The sequence below is a fragment of the Lepisma saccharinum genome, chromosome 7 (assembly GCF_977018435.1).
Source record: "Lepisma saccharinum chromosome 7, izLepSacc3.1, whole genome shotgun sequence".
In the NCBI taxonomy this organism is placed as follows: domain Eukaryota; kingdom Metazoa; phylum Arthropoda; class Insecta; order Zygentoma; family Lepismatidae; genus Lepisma; species Lepisma saccharinum.
The window spans coordinates 66,937,081-66,963,154 of record NC_139235.1 but is presented as its reverse complement, the minus strand read 5'-3'; the positions used below and the strand labels follow the sequence as shown (position 1 = coordinate 66,963,154).

At 38.8% G+C, this 26,074-nt stretch overlaps 1 protein-coding gene across 1 annotated transcript; it reads right to left on the bottom strand.

Moving 5' to 3' along the window:
- Window positions 1–1,157: 1,157 nt before the first annotated feature.
- KdelR (ER lumen protein-retaining receptor) lies at window positions 1,158–19,091 on the bottom strand. The gene is made up of 5 exons (XM_083125363.1): window positions 18,917–19,091; window positions 10,079–10,268; window positions 8,618–8,687; window positions 5,980–6,232; window positions 1,158–2,551 (listed from the first exon to the last, which is right to left on the bottom strand). The coding sequence occupies exons 1-5, from the start codon at window positions 19,005–19,007 to the stop codon at window positions 2,517–2,519; spliced, it is 639 nt and encodes a 212-aa protein (XP_082981489.1). The 5' UTR covers window positions 19,008–19,091; the 3' UTR covers window positions 1,158–2,516.
- Between the last annotated feature and the right edge of the window lie 6,983 nt (window positions 19,092–26,074).

Below are 26,074 nucleotides of genomic sequence, written 5' to 3'. Positions count from 1 at the left end.
AGTTAATGTCACTAATTTGTCATGGAACCTTCGTAATAAACAATGTGACTATAAGATTCAATTTCATTTAGAGGACTTGGATTCCATTGAATGCAAGATTCTGAAGCATGTGATTTTCAAAAATGGGACATGTATCCAAAAACTATTTATGTAGAATTATTTTTATTTAAGTGGGAATGGTGCTGTGTTTCCTACTTACTTTGTTTATTGTAGAGCCACATAACTTTTATGCTGCTCCACTTCACATAAGGTGGCCGCGGTGGCTCAGTCGGTAACGTGTCTGACTACCATGCTAAAGGTCCCGGGTTCGATACCTGGCCGGTTCAAATCCAGGAACTTTTCTAACGATGGAAGTGGCCCCGGCACCCACCCAGCATCGAATAACATGGGTACCTGGGGGGTAAAGGCGGTCAGGGGCGTGATGCTGATCACATCACCCCACTCACGACCGGATCAAGAAAGTGTGGGGCGTTACCCCCACACCCCCTATACGCCTTCATGGCGTGGTGCTATGCACAGGGGAACACTTTACCTTTCACATAAAGGTAAACATCCTCGTGCACTTTGCACCATTCCATAAGGCATATACAGGGCGATGCAAGGGTAAGGCCCCATGGATTCTTTGATCTTGGCTATTTGGAAGGTGACGTGATCAACACCACACCCCAGCCACCTTTACCCCCAGGTACCCACCCATCTATTTGAGGCAGGGTAAGCCCCAGAACCAGTTTATGCAGGGACAAGGCCAGAAAAATTCTGACCTTAGATCAACCACCCTGAAAATCAAACCCGGGTCTCCCATCTGGAAACAAGACACCCTACCAACTAGACCACCCTGGCTCCTGCAGAGCCATTGAGATACAGTAAAATTCACGTCAACTTCAAACTGTTATTTATGGGATGGGATTTTGAAATACCACTTCCAAAGAACTTCTCCCACAACTAAAAAAAAATCACCGTATCTCAAGTTCAAATACAATTTCTACATATTTGTCTTAGAACTAACTATGAATGCCGAAGTGTGGATAAAAACTTACCTGGATTATCAATAATTTCATCAGTTATCCAGATTCGTTGATTACCCTACTCTGTTAAGTGGACACCAAACTGAGCACATTTGTGCACTACCAAAGGAATACTGCCATTGTGAGAGTAAATCAATTAGAAAATGATTTATTGTTGTACAGTTGTAACAATACAAACAATTTGGTATATTATGTTCTCAATATACTTACATATATATATATTTCTCTAATGTATATAATTATATACTTTGGATTTTCCACCATGACTTTATCCAATGGTAAGTGTAAAGGTTTTACCTTCGACTGTTAGTGTACAGGTGTCGACTTATGTGTGCACATGCTTTACCACACACTGGTGCATAAATAAGAATTTCACTCAAATAATAAATGCAGTTAGAATGTGCTTGTAATTACAGTACATTTCATTTTTACTGTACATGTAACATTACTTAAAAATAATCAACATACCTGTAGTAAACACAGGCATATTTAAAATATATTCTTTCTGGTCATAAGCACACAGAAACGAATCAACAACAGCAATAAAACAAAGCATAGGAGTACTACTTCTAATAGATAAGTACAACAATTATTCATGTGCAGGAAAAAAAAAACTTTTATGCTGCTCCACTTCATACAATTAACGTAAGTTGTTAGCAAAATAACTTTGTGAAATGGGGAAGGACCAACAGAAAAATCTGCATCAAAAGTAGACACGTATGAGCTACCAAAACATGACCCAGCTTATTAAGAACTTGCACGGTACATGAAACAAAATATCAACAGACAACCACAAACTTCCATAACCTTGTGCACACACTTTCCCGACAAATTTAAAAGGAAGGATCCTTGTACAGCACTTTACACTACAACCGCAAAGACCACCATACTGAGAAAGATGAGATGATGAAAGGTTAAGCTTTCGCTGCAACATAAATAACTCTACAACCATTTACGACCTATACCTAATACTAATCTATTGATCTGGTATCTGATTATTTGAGTTCTATAATCATTCATGCACCATTCTCGATCATTTTCAATACACTAGTTAGAAGAAAAATGCATAGCCAATTTGAAAAATATCCACACATCCATACATTATTCCTCACATCCCATCGTGAGGCATGTAACAATGACATGTCTCCGTAATGTTTTCACAGTAGCAGGTTCTTTGTGTGGCCAGTGTTCCAAGGAAAAACCAATAAACACACAAATTTTTTGGAGTTTTTTTTTCTGATACCCTTCCCCAGAGCACGAACCAACATATATATATTTATACATTTTTTTCCATCTGGTCTGGTTTACGACCTATTTGGCATCTGCAATTGTCTAGTTCTCCAATTATGTCCATTCTACCCAATTCCACAGTGGCACCACAATCTCTCACATACATACACAAATGCACATAAGTGAAAGGGCACTTTTTTTTACCCCCTCAAATTCACTCAAATTTCTGGCTTGATTCACCAAATTGTCTTCACTTCCTATTTATGCAGGCAGTTGTAATTTCTTTCCTTTCAACACTGAAAGAGAATTTTTTTGTATAAGCAACAGAAAAAGGAAAAAAGAATACCTGGAAATAATATCTGATTAATTACAGTGCAAAATAAATATTACGTCAAGTGGTACAACGTTGTACTACACAGGGTTCTCACATGAACTCTATATGTATTTTCTCTGACATTTCCCCCAATATTCCAGAATCCTCAAATTTTCTCCAGAGTACTAAATCCACTGTTATTTACTATATTTATTTTACAATGGCCTCCATACCTACATCAATTGCACCTTCTTTATTATTGTTATGGGCGGGACAGATTAATTGCGGGAGTACGATGCACAGGAGTCGCGGGTCTGCGCAGGTTCTTTTGCACATGGTTCCACTATAATGTTTTTAAGTCAATCAAATTTTATTGATTTTTAATTTTTCTCTCAGTTTGCAATGTAAATTATAATGTGGAACTCATTTGTGCACAAATTATGAAGTTATCCCTTACAGATTGCAACATGCCATGAAGGCATGTGAGGAATGTGGAGACTGGGAAAATTCCACCATGAAATCACCCACCCACAGGAATCAGGGTTCCCATGTAATCATGTTCTACTGACTTACCACAGATCTAATTCATAAGTCATGGCAACTATTTTTCTCTCCAGAATGCAGAACAAGCACGAAAGTCCGAAATATACAAATTGAAGAGGCAGCGTATAGCACTGTGGAACGTATGAACAATGCAGAACATGTACACCAGGTGTAGGATGGGGAAGCAAGCAAACATCCATAAATGACAGTGTCGTGTTGCAAGTGGTTTATTTGTCAGAAAGCACACATTATTATTAAAGGAACAGAACAGGCTCACACTATAGTAAAGCATTATTCCCCGCAGATCCCACTACTTCCCTGTTGCATTCCTCCCCCAAAGTGCCGCTATTTTTAAATACAAATGCTGTTCATGCCAGGCCACTCCATCCTGTACGATGATTGACTCAACATTCACACACATCACACTGCCACCTAGTGCTGTGTACACATACTATGGTGTCAAGTTCTATCTTATGGGGAATTTAATCAGTGGCATGCCCAGGATTTTTGAAAGGGAGGGGGGAGTTTACGTATACTTTATTATTAGTCAGTCCTCATTTTGCCAACTTTCCCTGCTTTTGACGTTCCTTTTTTTTAGATTCTGGGCCAGAAGGGGGAGGTTATAACCCCCACTTGGGCACGCCACTGAGTGTGTTTACCAGGGTTGACGAATATCACCCCGTGAAATATGTGTAGGCACAGATTTCTTCCGATTGATAGTGCTGATCCCCACCCTCATATAGCTAAAAAGTAGGACTAAGCCAATACTTTTCTGGCATTTTGCAACATGCACAAAAATGCAGTGCAACACTTTCACAGTGTTTAATTATCCTGGAAGTTATGCAAGAAGTTTTCATCGATTTTCTACCAATATTATGCATAAAAACTATTTTGCAATTCCATAACTGTATTTTTATATTCTGATGCAATTTTTTTAAAAATATTTTAAGTCAAACCTAAACTGACGCTTATAACTGGAGTGGAGTACCCACAAGTATTAATCAATATTTTGAAGAACTTTTAATTATTGCAATTTTCAAGTATCAGCTCAGCCCTACTAGAAAGTCATTTCTTTTAACTGTGGGAAAGTGTGGTGGTATTCTCCAAATTATCGCTGAACATTAATTTAATGCGCACGGATATGGATATTAAACTACGAACAGTTCATCTTTACTTGCAGGCAAGATCTTTTCTTTCAGTGAGCTCTATGGATACTATGCTCATTCTGTGTGGCCACGAAATGGTCACGGTGTCTACCAGTCAAGAAATCAACAGATGGGTCAAGAAAGTCAAGAAATTATGCTTTTGGTCAAGAATGTTTGCTACTTTTACAGTATAGTAAACTTTCATTGTTATATACCTGTACTGGAATTTAATAAAAATGAATATTTGGAAGTGTGAAATTGAATTCAGTTGTGGGTTTGTAAAAAAATATTAAATAAAGTAATGTGGCCATTCCACATCTAGGATGAAGTCTGAAGCATTAATTTTTACATGCATTAAAGGAAGTCTACATCTCTTGTTAAAGTACAGCTTCAGTTTTCATTGTAACTGGCCTTGTGGTAAGGGTTTTCACTAAATAAAAATATATATTTTCTTAATTTTGCAGCTATACCTCAGTAGGCAGCAATTAAACAAATATTAACAAAAAAGGGGGGAGGGGAGGTCAAGAATTTCAGATTTGTTATTTTGGTAGACACCCTGTTGGTGTTAAACAACGAACATGCAGATTGCAAGCTTTCTACATGCCTGTATGCTTACAGACCATGAAAATACTGAACGAATTTATATTCCCGCACTGAACATTAACTTTTAGAGAAAATTAGCATTAATAATTCAGTGGCATACTCAGGAACCCCTTTGGGCTTGCATGGTCACCAGCTGACCAACCATAGTGCAATAGTTTCGTCTTTCTAGCTTTTGTAATTTCTTTTGGAATGCTGTACTGGTACCTTTTCAGAGATGTGAATAAAACTAATAACATTTTGTTTTAAGAAGTGTGTGTGTGTGACTACAGGGATTGAACTACAATATTTTCAATAATTCCTACAATGAACACAATATCAATAACACATCAACTTGTAGAGCAATGGGACCATTTCCCCAGAAAAAAAAAAACACTGAATAAATTCATGCAAATGGACACAAGAAACAGGGCCAGGCGAGGACTACAACATCGAATCTTCATTGTAAGATCAATCTTATGACCTTCACAACAGAGGTAGTATTAGGACTTGGAAAGACCAAGAGTATCTGATATAAGTGATGGGATAAGTATCCTGTACTTTTTTGCGTGTAAAATCACTACAGATATGTGGAATCCATTGAGAATTTTAAGATAATAAAGGAAATTTCTTATTAAACTAAATCCCATTGTGCAACTTCCCTTTGGGGGTCATAGCCTGCCAAACTGCTTTTCATGGGGTGAGACATGGTCAGCACATCAAGTCCCATCACCATTATTTTCTGGTTGTCGAGACCAATGCTTTCCAATAGCTTCCCAATTGTTCTCACGATGATGGGTCAACATCGAACTACTGCCAGAGATCAAACCTGGGACCACTTGCACCAAAGTTAACCGCACTAACCATTTGGCTATGCAGCAGTTCAGTTTCATCTTAGTCATGCAAATAAAACACATTGTACTCGGTAATATCAAGATATATACACTGTCAAAATATATGCATACCCCCAAAGAATGCAATTCAAATTATATCAGTTGAATCAATTTACATGGTATCTTCTAATCCTTTAGTGTACTCAATAGTCTTTCATTTTTACTTGTGAAGATGTAAATTTTCTATTTAGGTTTGCAACAATGTGAAAAGAAATTAATTATGTCGTACAAATCACACAATGCACTCTTACCTTTCGTAATGTACAGATAGAAGAAATCACAATAGAGCACAGTCTGTACAACCCCGGCAACGATGGCTATCAGATCATAATGGTTCTCCACATAGTAACGGTAAATCCAGTTTAGCAGGTAGAGAGCACGGTACGAGCCCAGGGCAAATAGATAATGGGAAGTAATGCTCTCTGCTTCACCAGTTTTGGAAACAAGGAAGAGCTGAGGTAGGATAGCCACGGATTCTAAATAAATGCTGAATGTCCACAGGACCTGCAAATGAAAAGACAATTACTATTATATTTGCATTTTCTAACTATAAAACATTTCATACTTGAAACGCAAGACACTCATCAGAATTTAACCCTTTCTAGATGGCCGACAGGCATAGCCTAAGGTTCACTATAAAATTCCATTGTAAATGAACGTCAGGCTATAATAGCACCACCTCTCTTTTGCACGTGTGTTGTATTCACTTCTTTCAAATTTAAACCACTAGATGTCACATTCTTTGTTGCCGAATTTTACTTATATTTGTATCAAATCAAGTTTAGATTCGTGAGAATGGCATTTAATAATTTATGTCCACGTTGTGGAAATTTGCTGATTCAGTTTTGGAGTTCGCAGTTAGTGATGATTTTGACCCTAATAGAAGTTATTTAAGTAATTTTATATTACCCATTCAAACTGTTTTCAGTAACTTTTATGCAGTTACATTTTTTTTTACTTTCAAAAATTTGTTAAACTGTTAATAATTGATGCATTTTCTAAAGGTGGTACAGCTTGTGGGGGAACAACTTCTTGGAAAAATTGGCAAATCTACTGAACCCAAATTAGTAAAATTAGCACACACTGCTCCACAGTGTTTCTATCTCGCTCTGATGCAAAATACTCTTACAAAACTTCCATAAAGTATAAAAACATAAAATGCAGACAAACTGACCAGATGACCGAGGTTCATGTGGAAATTGATCTTTACCAGATCATTCCATCTCAACCATGTAAAGGCAAGCAAGCAAACATCACCTCCAGTTTAGTTTGGTAGATGTCGAGAATGTGTCAGGCTCCACTTCCACACCCCACTAACAGGTGATACAAAGAGAAGTTTGAATACTTCCAAGGAATGAGGTGGTAATCATACTAAATACCATTAAAATGCATATATTTTGGCTCGGGAGCAATTTATTTAGTTTTGATTGCTGGCAGGAGAGGGTAAAGGGTTGTAAATTTGTCATCTGGTGGCTAGTATCGTCACCTAGCTGTATGACTTCAACACATAACGTTGACTCACACCAAGGGAAAAAGTAAATTAAAAATGTAGAAACAATGGTGAAAATAAATCTCCTTTGGCAGCATATCACATAAGATTTTTAATTAGTTGTAAAAATATAGCAGTACAAACTTCTATGTACAAATCTCTAGCTGCAACTGAAAAACTTGGCCACAACTGGCAAAAAAGACCAAAATCTCCACCATCTTCAACAATTGGCTTAAACTAATAAAAAATTATAGCCAAGACATGTATTTTGGAAACACTGCAGTATATATGGCATGAAACTTATACCACATGTTAGTTTGATACCTAAGCTATCTACCAGTAAAGGTACTCTTCCTACCAACACTAGGCGCATGTGCAGTGACAAGAGGTATAAAGTATCACTGAAATTGGCGGTTTAAAGTTGTGTAGTCAGACTCAGAACCACACTAATGTGAAAGTTTTGGTGATTCTCGCCATACCTCCAGGTCAGACAGTCAATGTGCAGTATTACTGTTCATTTTTGGAACATGACCTGCGATCTTCGATGCGAAAGAAGAGAGGACCTTTCTGCTGAATCCTCCAGTCATTTTGCAGGACATGCTCGGGTGCATGTAATGCAACCTGTGGCTAATTTGTTAGCTCGATGAGGCTCTACCATCCCCCATACATCCCAGACTTAAGCCCCTGTGACTTTGATTTGATTCCCAAGATGAACGGAATTCGCTTCCGAACTGTTCCAGCGATTCTTCAGGTAATAGACCTCTCCATTCGAACCATCAACAGAACAGGCAATGCTAGAGAAATACTACGACTTCCACATTGCTGGCAACGGTTGTACACAATGCTGGTGACTACATCGAAGGGCTGTAAAAGTTTCACAGAGGTAGTATCTCTTTCGTATCATTTGTAAATTAATACTCCCTCTGTCCCATAATTATAGTCCGGTATGCCAAAATGGTGACTTTTTATTTATGTTCTTTTGGATACTTGATCGGCAAATTTATACTGATCCTTGAGTAATAACGTTGTATGGTTCATTCCAGTGTTTAATTTTCTTCTTCTCTATACACCAATGTCACAGTTTGCCTATCGGACAATTATTATGGGACAACAAACAAAAATGTACCAGACAATAATTATGGGACAGAGGGAGTAGTTGCCACTATTAAATTTCCAACCCACATATTTACATATGCATAAAATTATAAAATTAAAAAAGTTGTCGAAGTAGTACATTTTTCTGAATAGTTCTGCTGAAGAATTGATAGAATAACCTGCTAAAATAACTTCATGGTTATTTGTTTTAGTGTGTATGCATTCTGTTAGTAACACAATCTTTTCCCAAGACAAATGAGAATGCTCACAAAACCTTTGGTCACTAGAATCTGCTTTATACATACCTCAAGAACACTGAAATCATGGTTAATTAGCAAAGCAAAGGCCACGCAGGGAACAATCAAGAACTCAATCCTGGAAAAGAAATCAATGTAAGAGCAAATCTTGAACATACTTATGAACTGCAACAATATTCACTCTATTATCAGTGCTTACGAAGAGAGTAAATTTCACATGACAAAACTTGGAAATGAACAAGATAACAGTACACACACATAAGAATTTAATTTTCATGAATAATATACATGTAAAATAGGTGGATAAAGAAAATCATGACATTTATTTTAAAAAAATAATATTTGATGATTTTTTTTAAAAAAGTGCCTAAAACCGCTTGTATGGTTTTTGACACCATACATATAAGCCCTGTCTAGTTCGCTGCACTTTTTGACACTGTGTAGTGCAGGTGTATTCCAGTGTAAGGGTGGTGCAAGGAAATGACATTCAACCAAGTAGACTGAAAGTGGTGTTGAAGTTCAGAAGATTCAACAAATGCCTGTCTGCTGCTTGTAGTGCAAACTATGCAGACACCAAATACACTACTTGACTCCAAATCAACGAACTAGACGAGACTGTGTTGCACCGTGTAACCAACAAGACACTTCGGTGCAAAGAGAGTCAAATAGTGCAGCAAACTATATTGGGCTATAGATATATGTTTCTCATAGAAAGGCTTTTTCTAGTAAACGGCCCTGTAAAATATTTGAACAGTTTGATTAAAGTAAACAAAAAAATATATGTAAAAATATTTTTTTCTGTTTCTGATAGTATATGAGCCTACTATGGAAATGTTTGTTGAGTGTGTTAATGAAACTATAATAATTTCAGTAACTTTTCTGCCAACGAAAATAAAGCATTCTAGTTGTACTCTATAATTATAAAATTTACAACTTTCGTAGCTGAATTTTGGCAATTTCTTTAATGATAGTTTGCAAAATATCAGCTGTCATGTTTATTTACAGTTTAATGATAATGTCATTATTTATGGTTTAACACGATTAGTATTTTGTATATTATTCTACAGAAAATGTTTGCTATTTTTGCCTATAAAAATTATTGAATTTTAAATCAAGAGAAATTTAAGGGTGTTTACAGTTTACATATTACATTTCCTTTTGTATGAGCTTCACACGATCAGTACATACATTTTGTTTCCTTTTTTTCCCTTTCTTAGAGCCAAATAAACACCATTAAATGATTACAAGATTAATGTGCTTTCACCAAAAGTGATTCTGATTTCTACAAAATCCTTATGTACATTATTCTATAAATTATTTATTTCATGTGATTTAAATCAATCAACCCACCTTGAAGAATCTAAAATTGTAAGCACATATAACTCACAATGAACTCATGTGAAATAAAATGGCAATTAAAGAACAAAATTTGAATTCATATCCTTTTTGTTGGTCGTAATCAAGAATAGCTTTATAAATATACATACTTCTGTACAGAAATTCACTTACCTCAGTGTATCATGGTTGTGGTCATATGTTGCTTTAAATTTGACATACATCAAGTATATTGTGGCATACGATGCGGCAATAAATACAACCTTCATCACTGTATTGTAAGTGGAAACAAACGTTGTGACCAGATCCAAATATCTTGTTGTGTAAACCAGTGCAAACAAGATTTGAGACTTTCCTGATATACCTGTGTAAGAAAGGAAGAATTTGTACAAATTTCATCATATTTTCAATAAAAATACAAATTTTCTAACAGCATAAAGGCACATGAGTAAGAGTATTAGCATCAAAACTAAAAATTACGTTGATTGATTTTCCTGCCACTTTTGGTTAATGCGAATATCAGAATTAATGGTGGTAAACAGGCACGTATATAGAAATATGTTTGGGGGGGGGGGTCGAACCAACTGTCTCATAATAATAATGTTTAAACAATTACATTAATAGGTAACAGGACAGTATAAGAATAAGGATATAACAGTATGTATTCATTATCTAGCTTACATGTAGTTAAGGTCGGGAAAATTTGTACAAAAAAAAAACTGCCCCAGCAAGGAAATTAATAGATAAAGAATTGAATATTTTTTAGATCCAGTTGATGAAAACGAACGTTTCTGGTAATAGTTTATGAACATTAGGTTGTAACTAGTCATAAATCTTGCAAAAATCTACTTTGCAACTGTCATTCAAAGTAGTATGATTACAATATACAGATGGGGGACAAAATAATACGAACACCTGTGAATGTAGAGAAAATCTTTATTAATAGGGGGTTGGACCACCCTGTGACTGAAGTACACTTTGTATGCGACGTGGGATGGACGCATAGAGGTCATGCACAATGTTTAAGGGAATATGGAGCCATTCTTCTTTCAGAGCAGTCTCCAATTCCGAAAGTGTGGCTGGAGGCGGACTTCGAGCACGAAGTTTGGACTCCAAATATCCCCACAAATGTTCTATAATGTTCAGGTCAGGAGACTGTGGGGGCCATTCAAGATGTCCTACTTCATCGTCATGTTCTTCAAACCATGTTTGGACAGACCCAGCAGTGTGGATATGAGTGTTGTCGTCTTGAAAAAGCGGTCGGTCCCCAGGAAATAAAGTCTGGACAAAAGGATGGAGATGATCCCCCAGAATGCTGCGATGGTGACTGGCATTGATCTTCCCATGCAGAAAAACAAGTTGTCCCACACCATGCCAAGATATCGCGCCCCATACCATAATGGACCCACCTCCATGCTTCACAGTCGGCAAGAGGCAGTCAGGATGAAATGCATCTCGAGGCGTTCTCCACACATAAACGCGCCCCGTGGTCTGAAATAACGTGAATGTTGATTCATCAGACCAGATGACTTGTTGCCACTGCTGTGGGGACCAACTTCTGTGAGCTCTGCGCCATTGGCGTCGCTTGACAGCATTACGTGATGTCACCAATGGCTTACGAATTGCCACTCGGCCATGAATGTTTGCAGCATGGAGTTCCCTTTTGACAGTTTTGGTTGAAATGGGGTCCTGGAGATGCCTGTTCATTTCAGATGTTATCTCGGATAACGATTGCTTGTGCTTTCGGGCCACTATGCGCTTCAACACCCTCCTATCCCGAGCAGCAAGCTTTGTCTTTCGTCCACTGTTGTGCTTTGAAGACGGCATCTTACCTTGTGTTGTGTACGCTGTCATAACGGCTGATACTGTGCTCCGTGCACACCCAACAAGCTTTGAGGTTTCAGTCACCGTGGCTCCAGCTGAACGTGCTCCAACAATCATGCCTCTTTGGAACTCTCTCAGGTCTGACATTGCAGTGTCTCTTGAGAGCGTATGATAGACGAATGCACCACCAATGACTGCTGTTGGCAAACTAATACCTTCCCCTTCACAGGCACTAGGTGGCAGACTTCAGTGCCAGGTGGTGCTGCTGTACTGCCGGTGTGAAATGTGGCATACTTTTTTTCACAGGTGTTCGTATTATTTTGTCCCCCATCTGTAATCCTTGCCTTCCAATAAGTTTGGTGGAAATACATAACCCTCCATTAAAGAATAAGTATATTTCCATTATGTAATTTTAGTTATTATTTGTAATTATGCAATGATTTTGGGGTGGGGGGAGGTTCCGGACCACCTTGTAAATACGTCCTTGGTGGTAAGATGAAATGGAGGAGGGGAACAATCACAAACATACATGGACAGCATACAGGATTATGATGACGTGAGTCCAGAGACTTATTAGTATGCAAAATGCAGTCCAGGAGGTTGACATTTGGAAGCCTTCCAAAAAAGTCATCCCATACATTGAACATGATACGAGGCATTTAAAAATAAGGGCCGAATATTTATAAAAAGTGACTGGCAACAGTGAGTGGATCGTGTCTGCGCAGTCACATCAACCAGTCCATTGGCGACATTTTTTTGCTACTCAGTTGTTGGTTATCCTGTAAGTTAGTATAAAAAAGGCTGCGAGATTACACCATCCTGCCAGTTGAGAACTATGGTCCCATTTGATTTTTTAATGCCGCCGAAATTCACACAAAAGTGGGGCTTGTTCACACCCAGCAAAAGTGGAAAACGTTCAAGCAAACCCCATATGCACAAATTCATGGTAAATGTTTTCTGGGACCAAGCTGTGCTTTGGTAGAGTTGGGGAAAACAATCACATTGCAGGCATACCATGAAACACTATCAAAGCAAGACATGCCATACAAAACCAACGACATGGAATGCTGTGGTCAGCATTCTTAACCCCTCAAGCCGGTTCGACGTACACGTGTACGGACCCTCATAGTGCTTCTAGAGGCGGTTCGACGTACACGTATACGTCCCATGTAGTAGTGACGAAATTATGCATATTCTGCCATCTGTTGTTTTCCCATATGAATGAAAACGCATGTAACTCAAGAGTAGATTGCAATGTTCTGCTGTCTGTTGGTTTTTGCTTCCAAATACATGAAATTATATGCGATTGCATCACTTTATTACGTAAAAAGAAAACAGCTGACAAATGGCGTCGAACGAGCGGGTAAAGGGCATCGAAGCGGACGAAATTGGTGCATTTTTAGAGGAAAGTTACAGTGAAGGTTCAATTTATTCATTTCTATCTACAAGTGAAAGTGAAGTAAACTATGCAGAACAGGAAGTAGATAGTGTCAATGATAGTGAAAGCGAATTAGATGGCATTACATCCTCACCTGTTGCGTCATAGAATGTAAACTGGAACTGGAAAGAAGTTGACGACTCTTTCAAAGCAAATAAACTTGCGTTTTGTGGATTGTGCGGTTACCAACAAAAAGGAGTCAATAATGTTCTTGATGCCTTTTTGTTGTTTTTTGACAAACAAGTTGTACAACTCATTGTCGGAGAAACTTACTTATATGCCGACACTTGTAGTCAACATTGCACATTGAAACCACATTCACGAATGCGCAAATGGCAACCAGTTACCTTGGAAGAAATATATCTTGTTCTGGGAATATTTATGCTTATGCGTATAGTTCAAAAGTGTTGATTGGTGTTCAGATAGTGAAGTAGGACTGTGTTTCAAAGCATATTTTAAATTGTACCACACAACGTTGGACTTCTAAACTAACAAGAACACAAGACAGAAGGAGTACTTTTTAAACGCAACACGTAATTTTTTATTATTATTATTATTTTTGTTATTATAGTATAAATGTCATCATTTATACAGTTTTGTATAGTGTGAAGTTTCGTTTACAAGTCCTGAAAATTTCATTGTAATTGAGCAAATGGCTTTTAAGATATGTTCAATTTTGTGACATTATGCGAAAATTGCTGTTTTGGTGATTTAAAATTACCGCCTCTCGCATCGGCTGATGGGTATTTAACTCCCGGCTTGAAGGGTTAATGTTCTTATCCATGACAACCCTAGACCACACACTGTTGCCCTCACTCTCAAGATGTTTCAGAGGTTCAGATGGGAACTTTTTGATCATTCCTCGAATAGTGCGGACCTTGCACCTAGTGACTATCACATCTTCCTGCACCTCAAAAAGTGGCTTGTGTCTCATTGATTTGAAGAAACTTAAGATATTGAAAATGGTAGTGTTGGTTTGGCTGAACTCACAGGTGGCAAACATCTATGCAGAGGTTATAAAAATGTTGTTTCACATTACCAAAGGGGCTTGGAAAATAATGGTGAGGAAGTTGCAAAATGGAAGTGGATATGTATGTATTGCAACCACGAATAGTGTGTTGCTACACTTCTTATCTTGTTTAATGTAATCAATCAGCCCTTTGTTTTGAAATGCACCTATTATTAACACTACTACTGAAGAATGTGCTTGCATACTGAGGGTTTTAATGGGTATATATTGTATTTTTAGGAATGCAATCAACTCAGGGGTTATCCACCGCACCTCCTTGAGCATGTCACTGTGTCTTATTTCACTTTTAAGATGGAGTTGGAAACAGTAATAAACGTTACATTAGAGCTACAATTTTTTTGCAAATCCTAGAGGGGGTCTCTGAGGCCAGACTATTGAAGCTCATATGATTGTGTACATCATATAGGAGGAAAAAAAGAAGACATTTATAAGGTTGAAATTTACTCCGCTTGTAACTTTTAATGGATAAAATGAATGACAGAGGTCTACTTTACTCAAAATCAATCTAACCAGGACCGCACTTACATTACTTGGATGCTACACTTAGAGAAGATTTTCTGTGCATAATTGCACTTTATACAAGAGCAGCAATACTGTGGCAACTAGATCAACCTTAACTACTTTAATTGGTTGCCCAAATAAAACGAAGGTTGTTAAACATTCACGGTTGAATGGAAAGATGTGAGGTTCTTGGACAGTAGTGTTGGGCAAACATTTGACCTAGCAGTGTTACGTGTTAATTCTTAGCCACAGCCCATTGTGTTCTGTGAAGTGTACTAGAGTTAACGGCCATAAACACTTGTAGCCCGGTGTAAGGGATGGCTGCATACACGTCCCAAGAGCTGGCGGACATGCATCTGATTTATGGGGAGGCTGGATGTAATAGCCGTGCTGCAAGGGATCTGTATGGGGCACGTTTTCCAAATAGGGTGTTACCATCGCACACCTTATTTCAAACTGTAGACACTAGACTTCGGGAAACAGAATCAGTGTAGCCACCTCATCAAGAAGTTGGTCGACCGTGAAGTGTGCAAACACGACGGATTGTGGAAGATGTGGTAACTGCAGTGATGGATCATCCAGGCACCAGTACGCACACACTAGCACACGAACGAAACACCTCCCATGTGAATGTGTGGAGAGTCCTGGCAGAAGAGGGGATGCACCCGTACAAATTGAAGAAAGTGCAAGACCTTTTACCTCGGGACTTTTGCCAATGGTTTGTTCATCAAATTGAAACTATCCCCAATTTTCAGAATACGGTACTATGGACTGATGAGGTTATCTTCACGAAAACTGGTGTGTTCAATAGTAAAAACAGTCATGTGTGGGAACATGAAAATCCACATGCACTGCTAGTGGCACATCATCAGCACAGATTTGCAGTGAATGTGTGGTGCGGGATACTGCATGACCATTTGATTGGACCTTACATTCTCCCTGTTCGCCTATGTGGACCCACTTATCAAGCATTTCTCAGTGAGGTTTTGCCTGAACTACTAGAGGACATGCCCTTGGCACAGAGACAAAGACTGTGGTTTCAACATGACGGTGCACTCCCAAATTTCGATCAGAATGTGCGTCATTTCCTCAATACCATATTCCACAACCAGTGCATTGGCAGGGGAGGGCCTGTGCCATGGCCACCTCGATCGCCTGATATTACGCCCCTGGATTTCTTCCTCTGGGGAAAGATGAAACGCCTCGTTTACGAAACACCTGTCGTGTTAGCCGAGGACCTCGTTGCCCGTTATTAATGTAGCTGCAGCATCGATAGCAGAAACGCCGGGGTTGTTGCATCGCACTAGACAATCCTTGATTCGCCGTTGTCGCCTCTGCTTGGAAGTACATGGTGGACACTTTGAAAACCGTCTGTGATGAGGTTCCCTTCACATCTCCATTAAGCATACTGTGTGCCCTTCAGGGTATGCAACCTATGACAGTTCATTTTTTTCGTTTTTGCGTCACGGTGCCCTTCACTCAGGAAATTTTCTTTGTTTTTTGGTGCCATTCAAGACATGCCAATTTTCGTCGATACCACCTCACGCAGAACGCACACCCACCCCACTCCCATCAACATCTTCGTTCGCATCCTTTGGGGAATCCCTTGCGCCGACCTTGCAGCGTGATTTTTTGACAAGAGCGTACCCAATTTCTTAGTGGACCACCCAACACCGACGACTTCTCTCCACCCTTTTTGCCATTATTCACTTCGGAAAATCATTTTCCCACATTTTCAAATGTCAATAACTCGGCAACAAAGCCGATCCCGGAATTTCATTACATGAACTTACCACCTTATTTTCGCTCGTACAATCACCTCCCAAGCTTTGTAAACGAACACCCTGTATATATTCCTGAGGTAAAACTTTGATAGCGTCCCAACGGATTTCTTCATTTTTACACAAGAAACTACTTACCGAAATGAGTTTCTGTAGCATTTAGAAGTTCTTGTTGGTATCTTGTTTCATCGATAAAAACCGATCTTGTCCATATATGCTAAATTGAACTAAATGAGTGCTAATGGAACGGAACGACTGAAGATGACCGGACCCCTCTCAGATTTTCTTCATATTTGGCGTACTCACTAATTGAGGCCTTCTAATCATGAATCTGAAGTTAAAGTTGTCGGAATGGAAACAGTCGATTTTTGCGAATTTTTTTGTTTCACAAGCAAATATATATTCCTGATACTACTACAACACCAAATTTTAACTATGTTTGCCTAACCTAACCACACGTCAATGGTTCGGAATTATTTTGCAATTTCTAGACGTTTCCGACAAATTTTAACTTCAAATTCGTCATTAGCAGGCCTCAATTAGTACGTATGCCAAATATGAAGAAAATCTGAGAGGGGTCCGGTCATCTTCAGTCATACCAATGGAACCTAACCTAACAGGCCTACTCTAACCTCGTCCCCATGATGGTTCGTGGGGCTATCATGAATTTTTGGGGCTACCCATGGATGGTTTTTGGGGCTAACGTCAATGGTTTGTGGGGGTACCCATGGATGGTTTTTGGGGCTAACGTCAATGGTTTAATAATTAACTCTTTGGAACGAGTTTACAATACCGGACCACTCTCCAATTTCTATGAAATTTCGCCTACTCACTAATTGTGAACTCCTAATCACGAATCTGATTGTAATAATTGGTTGTCGAGTATGGAAATAGAGAAAAAAATGTTTTCTTAACGTAACGTAACCCTACCATAAGAACAGTAGCTCCACGGAACATGCCATTTTCCCCGAATGGGTGTCACTTATCGCACAACACTTTAGCAACATAGTATTCTGACATCACGGGAGAAAGCTTTTTCATGTTAGGTAAGACAAGGTATAGTTCTCTTAGCCAAAATATTAATTTTTCCTTGTATTTATGCTAATGAAACCTAACCTAACCTCATAGGCATTCCTCGTCTGATGTCAATATTCAAGGTAGCAAGATTGTTGTGTAAAGGAAGACTAACGATTTGCTAAAGAAAAATGGTTCCGAATTGCTGTGTATGGACAATGACCATGGTAAATCGCAAGGTTATTTTACAAGTTCTACACATAAATGTACAATTTTAACAAGTGACCGCCAAATATGAACTACAGATACGTCATCAGGACACCGAAATTAGTAAGTAGGCAAAATTTTATAGAAATAGGAGTGGGCCAGTATTGTAAACTCATGCCAACTCTTTATGTCAAAAACTTAACTTTTTTTCGTGATAAAAGCAAAATAGCACCTTGAAGAATCTTTCACAATGCAGAATAGGTAAGTACTAATGTTAAAAATGACAAAATAAACAAGTGAGAGGTGTTGGGACGCTATCGAAGTTTTAACATTCCTGATACTACCACAACACCAAATTTTAACTATGTTTGCCTAACCCAACCACACGTCAATGGTTCGTGGGGCTAGCATCAATGGTTCGCAATTATTTTGCAATTTCTAGATCCTGACACTACCACTACACCATGTTTTAACTATGTTTGCCTAACCTAACCACACGTCAATGGTTCGTGGGGCTACCAGTCCTCAATTAGTAAGTAGGCTATGCCAAATATGAAGAAAATCGGAGAGGGGCCCGGTCATCTTAAGTCATACCTGCAATCTCCTGCAAGCATCCTTTTTGTTTCAGAAAATCTGATCACCCTACAAGTATTACACGTGTTATTTTCTAGAATGGTTTGCAAATCATCCACTACAGTATGAATCTATAAAAGGGAGAAGATTCGAAGCAAACACTTGAAATAACCAAAATGTTATGTACTGACCATGTCGAAGTTAATGAGCTGCAGTATGCGTCTACAATACTGGGAATTTTGCCCACGTGTTAAAAATTGTCTTGCACTATTCCAATTCTATGAAATACAATAGTTAGTTTTTGTATTGCAATCCCATCTTTTGTTACTGGATTGAAGATTAAATCAAAACAGACACGGGGTTAAATCTTTTTCGTACGTGTTACTGAGCAGCCCCTTCTGAAAACGAAGTCACTGACCTGTTCTAATACACATTTTCGCGTACAAGAAATGAGATGAATGTGGTTTCTTTAAAGTATTTTAACATTTCCAACCTATATTAGCGTATATTCATATTATTGTTGTCATATAATTTACGAGAAAACACGTTTGGAGTTGTAGACTATACGTTCAAACAATTGACAGTCGTAGCCGGCAGACAACCTTATTGCATTAAAAGCGAGAAAAATCATTTAAATTCATTACCTGCACATGACCTTGTCTTCCATATCTTCAGTAGCAGGACTATTATTGCTACAAGATGGGACAAATCTCCAAGCAGCCTAAAGATATTCATATTAAATATAAACGTTTACACTCCACCAACGACCGCTACACCCCCTCGTCTTCCAATATGGCAGAAATGACGTGGCGCTGCTGCTTGTGCTTGTGTCGACGAGTTCGTGTAGCTCGTTCGTAAGATGGCACCATTGGGTGCGGGTGGTTGGCGCAAAAGTGCAAACGTTATCACAAGTGCGGCGCTTGGAAATTTTTGCATAGTCAGCTGAAAACACCATGACTCGCTTTGAATGAAGGCCTTACTTTTGTGAAAAGAGAACAATACTCCCTGGAAATATTTCTGGACGAAGACTAACGATTGCAGAAAATACTTATATACAGTGGTTCGGAAATAGCGGCGCTACATTTTTAAAATTGTAGAGCTTGGAAGAGAAATTTCTCTACAACTGCAATTCTTGTTGGGGTTTTGAGGGAAATTTTGTGTGGCAACTGTAAAAAAAAACTGTCACCATTAATGCTTACTTGTGGAATAGGTTCATGTAGAGCATGTCTACAAAGATAGTCGCGACATTCGTGGCGGAGTGGTTATCACAGCGCGCTAGGACGCCAAGGGGTCCCGGGCTCGAATCCACGTCTGGGCATCGGTGTTCTTTGTAAGTGTCCCATCATAAATTTCATCATATCATCACTCATCCTCATCGTCGCGATTAGCCGAGAGTGACAGAAAATCTATGCTAAATAACAAAAATCAAAGCAAGAACGTCAAAAAACAAGGAAGAGATGGCAATACTTTTTTTTAAAAAAAATACATCTAAAGAGGGGTATCATGATTAATAATAACGGAACGTATTATCTAGTAAGTGAAACTGAAAGTCCTGAATATCCGTATACTTGTCTAATATTTTAAACAAAAGTAGCGAAGTAGCGCACAGGAGTAACAGCACTGCAGCAATTTTTTGGTATTTATATCCTAAGTTCAAAAACATGTCATAGAAAAATGTTTTTCTTTCCGTGAACCTGCGAACAATACATCTATTTCTGTACGTGAGAAAAAAAAATACAGCTTGCAACACTGGTGTTGCCTTTTTCCAGATTGCGGTCTGCTGACTCCATTGCTAGTGATCGCCTGAGTGTAGGTGTTACTTTCCGAGTGTTGTCATTTTCATCTACAAGCTAAGAAATTACTGTTGTTTTGATATCGTTATGTAGGTATTAATGAAATACAGTAGAGCGTCGATTATCCGAAGTAATTGGGGGACATGGGTGTTCGGAAAACTGGTTTGTTCGGATAATCGAACTGTACATGTTTATTTGCCAAAAAGAAGTACTGTACAGTAAATTTATTCATAAAAACGGGCATCTCTTTAAGTATGTATTACAAAGTAACGTACAAAGGCAACTTTAGTAGGAATATATAGTATGTGGTACAGTTTATTAAACAAAAATATGTACATATTACATACGCATTTTGCATGAACAATACACACAGTACACAAAATTAACGTTTAAAAAAATCCTTTATTTTGGTCTGTCTAAGCAAGCCTACACGCTTACGAGCAGCTAAGTCACGTACTTTTTTCATTACAGATATCTGAAAGTGAGCGAGTACACAGTTCGGTTAAGCGGTCGTTCGGTTGACCGACGTTCGGATAATCGACGCTCTACCGTACATACCTTCAATAAACGTGTTCTTTAACAGTATTATGTAAGGTATTTTAAAAGTAAATCTATTATTTTTCGTCACTAAAACCGTAAATACGTAATATGGTCATGCTTTTATTGGAGTAAGGTGGACCAGGGTAGAAAGTTGGGCGAGGGGGCAGGAAAACTCAACCTCGCCCTGGTGAAAATTTTATTTTGAGCAGCCCATGAACAAATACGCGCTGGCCTAAATTTCAATACAACTTTTTGATTTTAAACAGTTTCCTGCATGTTTTCTTTCCATTGACACTTTGACTGTCAATCCCTAGGTGAAAATAACCGTATTACATCTACCTGAACACTATCACGTCATAATTTCCAAGTACCATACACTAGATAAGATAATGTGATAATTCTTAACGTACTATAATCAGCTTTCCGGTTTGACAAATGTCTTCACATTATTTTTTCTGCAATGTTGAGAGTGATTGGAAACACTGACTTGATTCAAGGAATACAAAATAAGAATTTTCGGTTGAAATTTCTTCATTGGAATTCGCTCATCCTTCGTGAGCCCGCGGCCCGGTAAATTTGTTTTTGAAAGGTCGATGGCCCTATTCCGACAGTTACTCGAAAATAGCTTACGTTAATTAATATGCACCCTTGAAATTTAATATTAACAAATAAATTACGCCATAATCACAGACACTATTAGTTCGATTATATCTAGGCTTGTTGTCAAATATAAAATTTGGTTTATATTAGTTGACTTGGTCTAATATCATTGTTTATTTGGCAAATGCTGTTTTTTTTGGCATGTTCTATTTCGGACACCAAAAAATTCCAATTATTTTCTTTAATGAAAATTGCTGCTCAAACTAAATCGGCAGTGGCGCCCGTCCGTCCAAATTTGGAGGCGGGATGCAACGCCCCTCTCCCCAGGGGTATATTGTTTGATCGCTCACCTAGTGGCGATTAATTAATCTTCAAACTATTTTTTTCTTCACACTTAATCGACTTGCACCTGTTCCAAATTTCATACATAATATATATTTTTTTTTAAAAAAAAGTTTTATTCATAAAGAACAATTTAAAACTGTACTTTCACATGGTAATATTGATTGATTTGTTGTTTTAAGACCACTTTATGCACATTAAGGCTAATCGGGACTGAACCTGTGCCTCCACCGGGTATCGAAAACGGGACCCCTTGATTACAAGGCGACGACGCTACCACTGCGCCATCGGGGAGGGCCACACACATGGTAATAGAATCATCTCTCGGCAAATAATGTGAACAGACTCGTGCATTCTTTGTAATGTCCTTGCCGCATTGCAATCCCATGCCAATCTTCTGTCAATCAACTCTGTCTTCCCTGATTTATTTACAAATTTAATTTTGTTGATTCCACGGAGTGGAAACACATGTAAACTTTTCTCTTGTCCTGACCCACAGAACGATTTAGAAACAGTAGACGTTACTCCTTCGAACATTTCCCATGCTTTGAACGACTTCAAAACAACGGTATCCTACATAGAAAGGTTCCGGAAAATCCCACCAGATGGCATATCGGATAATTTTAATCGCGAATAGCACGTTACTCAATTTACTGAAATGAAAAGAAAGAAAGGGACACATGTCATAGATTGAAGAAGTTAATAAAACACTGAAGTGAAATGAAACTTCTCACGTTAAGAGGCTCAAAAATTTGCAGCGCGCTATGTATTTTCCGCACACTGTTAAGCTACAACGAATACCGGGCTGTTTAGAACCAAGGCTGTTTGCTTCATAGCACGTTTTTGCCACCTCGCGGCGCGCCGATTGCCCATCGGTTTCTTGGGGGGGGGGGGGGAGGTAGGGTCTGAGCCAATCAGCTCGGGAAATCCGTCTGCTAGAGTGCTACAGTGTTGTCATCTCAGTATAAGAAGAAAGTTTGCGGATAGCTTTACAGAACGAGACACGAATTTTTTCGCGCGGTTCATGGTCATGCACGTGGCATATAAGCAGTCATTGTAAAGGATCAGTTGTGCTCTGTTGTTCCAAGCAATGGCGTACGCCAGGTTGGGACTAGGATATTGATGGGGGCTACATCAAATTTTGAGTTTCGGATGAAAGCAGGAAAGAACTCGGAAACAAACAAAAAAAAAAACAGTGTTAAATGCAGACACCCCTAAAAATGATCTCCGATTACCATTAGATTTTTGTCTTTGAATAGCTTTTAAAATGAAGGTTTTCAATCGGTGATTGCAAAATATTTTATAGTTTTTTCCGGCCGTACGTAGAAAGCAGCTATGTGATACAGACCTTTACAATTCCAGACCCCTCGGGAAAAACCCTGCGTACGCTAGCGGTTGCAAGTGAGTGTATGTGTGTGTGTGTAAGGGGAGGGGGTAATTGTAAATTAAAGAAACAACATTTACCTGTAGCACGCATCTGTGAAAAATCACGAGCCGCCGCTGCTCACCGCCACTGTCGCAAAAGCATTTCCTGTTATCGCAGTCGCACTCAAACCCGAGCAAAAGGCGATCTTTCCAGGTGGTTTCCAGCTCGGGCTGCAAGTCGCTTCAGCCTTCCGACTCTAATTCGAGAAAGACCCAACAGATAAAATTCAAATTTGGAGACTGCACGGGTGCAGTCCCCTCTCGGAACCTCTCATTACTCACCAGCACTGGCGAGAAATAATTTCTTCTTTCCAGATGGTTGTCAGCTCCGACTGCAAGTCGTAAATTTCAGGAGAATTTCTCGGGGCCCGGTATAATTGACGCCAGAGAAGCACTGCAAAGGCGTAAGGCTTTGGGCTCGAGATACAGGACGCACGCTGGTTCGAGTCTTCTTGGGAAAGCGTACAATTTTTCTCCTGAGATTGCGGCAATTGTATGGGGATTCCCATATCCCCTTCTTCTGGTACACCGTCGCGCTTGACAAATTGTCCTCGCGCAGTCTCAACATTTTCTTTCTTGCAGCGTACATTATTTTTTTAAGGAATGTTTTTTTACTATTTTATGTGCGCCGTTAAATATTTTCTTCTTATGCCATGGTTTGTGAAATATACATCCTACAAATTTGAAATTACGAAATATAGAAAGGTCATTAGAAAATAATATAGGTTATATTTAAAGAGTCGTATTTTGCATTTCGGATTTTAAAAAGTTTAGCATAGTTAAGAATATTTCAGTTATATCTTAAGCCTCGGCTGGATGTTGAAAGAAATCCAAATTTCGAGCGTGTCGTTAGTTCCGTTCTAACAACAGTACCAAGGGAACACGAGGGAGGCGCTGACGTCGCTTTCAAGAAATTCTCCTTTTTCCCAGTCACAAATCTCCCATATCCTTACCATCGTTACCCAGTTTCAGCAACCCGACCTCGCTGCTTTTACGATCTGGCAGGGAGAGGGGGAGAATGAATGGTCGTTCCCACTGGGCCATTGACCATTGACAGATGTGCCGAAACCCTGAAGAATAACTGTTTTCCTTTCCTTAGTTGAAAAAAAAATTACACATCGTCCTTTGAGAATACCAGCCTATGCACTGTGAAGCTGCATGTTTCTTCTTGTTTCCGTCCCCGTCGGTACATTCGTTTTGTTACAGTAAAATAGCCAACTAACATAGATTATGTAGTAAAAGACCTAAAATATAAATTCTCAGCTTTGGAATCAGGATTCTGTTGTTACTGTTCTCCATAGGCGTAGCTACGGGGTGTGTCGGGCGTGCCTAGGCACACCCTAATGGGCTGCTTTATCAACGAGAATTAAAGACAGATAGTAGTGGGAAAGTACCTATTACCAGCTCAGGAAAGTATGAACCCCCCTCAAGCAGAATTGTCTACACTTAAACCTAGCTCAACATGCCCATATGAGCTTTTTGCTCAAGTGTAGTACTCCCTCTAATCCAAGATTTTTGTAAAAAAGCCCTCATGGATTCCATGAGAAAGTATGACCCCCCTCAGATTGATTTGCCCATACTTACAAAAGGTACTTCTGTGAGATTGTTGTCCATAAACTTGTCAAAAATATGCCCCTCTTGATATTTTTTTTGGCCATACTTAAAACTAGGCCACACACACACACATACATATTTACTTCCGGTTTAAGTTCAATTGGGCACCAGGCTCAACTTGTATATCACCCACCCACACCCACCCACACACACATATTTACTTCCGGTCCACTTCCGGTCCACTTCCGGTCCACTTCCGGTCCACTTCCGGTCCACTTCCGGTTTGCCTACTTCCGGTCCACTTGTGGCCAAGTTGTGGCATATTTCTGGTTTATTTATATTGCATCATGTTTTGCAACAAATTATTATCCAGCATAGAGTTTTGATTTGACCCCCAAGAAATTTTATATAAATACCAAAGCCAAAAAATATTAACACACACACACACACACACACACACACACACACACACACATACACACACACACACATACACACACACACATACACACACACACACACACACACACACACACACACACACACACACACACAAAACACAGTGCTGAACCCAACTGATATTTTTATCCAGTATAGAATTTTGAATTGAATCCCAGGAAATTGTATATAATAAACAACAACAAAAATTCCATAGCCATACACACACATACATGCACTAGGTATACACACTACGTAAACAAAACACAGTGCTGAACCCAACTGATATTTTTATCCAGTATAGAATTTTGAATTGAATCCCAGGAAATTGTATATAATAAACCAACAACAAAAATGCCAAGTCAAAAATATTGCAATCAGTGTAATAAGAATATATCCAGCCCCAATTGGGCCAAGCACCAAAAGATTTGTGACCCAGACAAATACAGAACCCCCACAAAAATATGCCCCAAATGCCATAGAAAATACAGCATGCAATACTTCACATATACACATAAAGATACTTGTTCTGCACAGTCATCAATATTGCCCCCACAACCATCCACATCTGGTCTGAAAAGAAAGCATGAAGTACCTCTTAATGCCAGAGCAGCAAAGCAGCCATGCTTTGCACCTATCCATAGCAGTTTTAATGCCCAACTTAGGGATTATCGGTTTGTATCAGAGCCAAGATGTGGTATTGAGAATTTTTTGAACAATATAAATCCTGATGTACAGGCAATTCTAAATGCACAAAATGGCTCTTATAAGCTCTCCCTCAAATTGTATACTCAATATAAGAAACCAAATGGCACAAAATTTACACAGCCCCACATAACAGAAACTGTACCGGTATATTCAAATGCAAATTCAGACACAATAATAAGCAGTTTGATAGAACAATTAAATATTAAACACTCTGAATTTGCAGCAAAAGAGTCTGGATGGAGCCTATGCGGCTCTCCACACAAGTTATATGTTAATATTTCTGAATTCAGCCCATTACAAGGATCTACATATCTGCCATTACCTGCCAATATTAAAAACAAACAAGCCGTGGTTAATATTGAAAATAATGATGAGAAATGCTTTTTGTGGTGTATTTTAGCT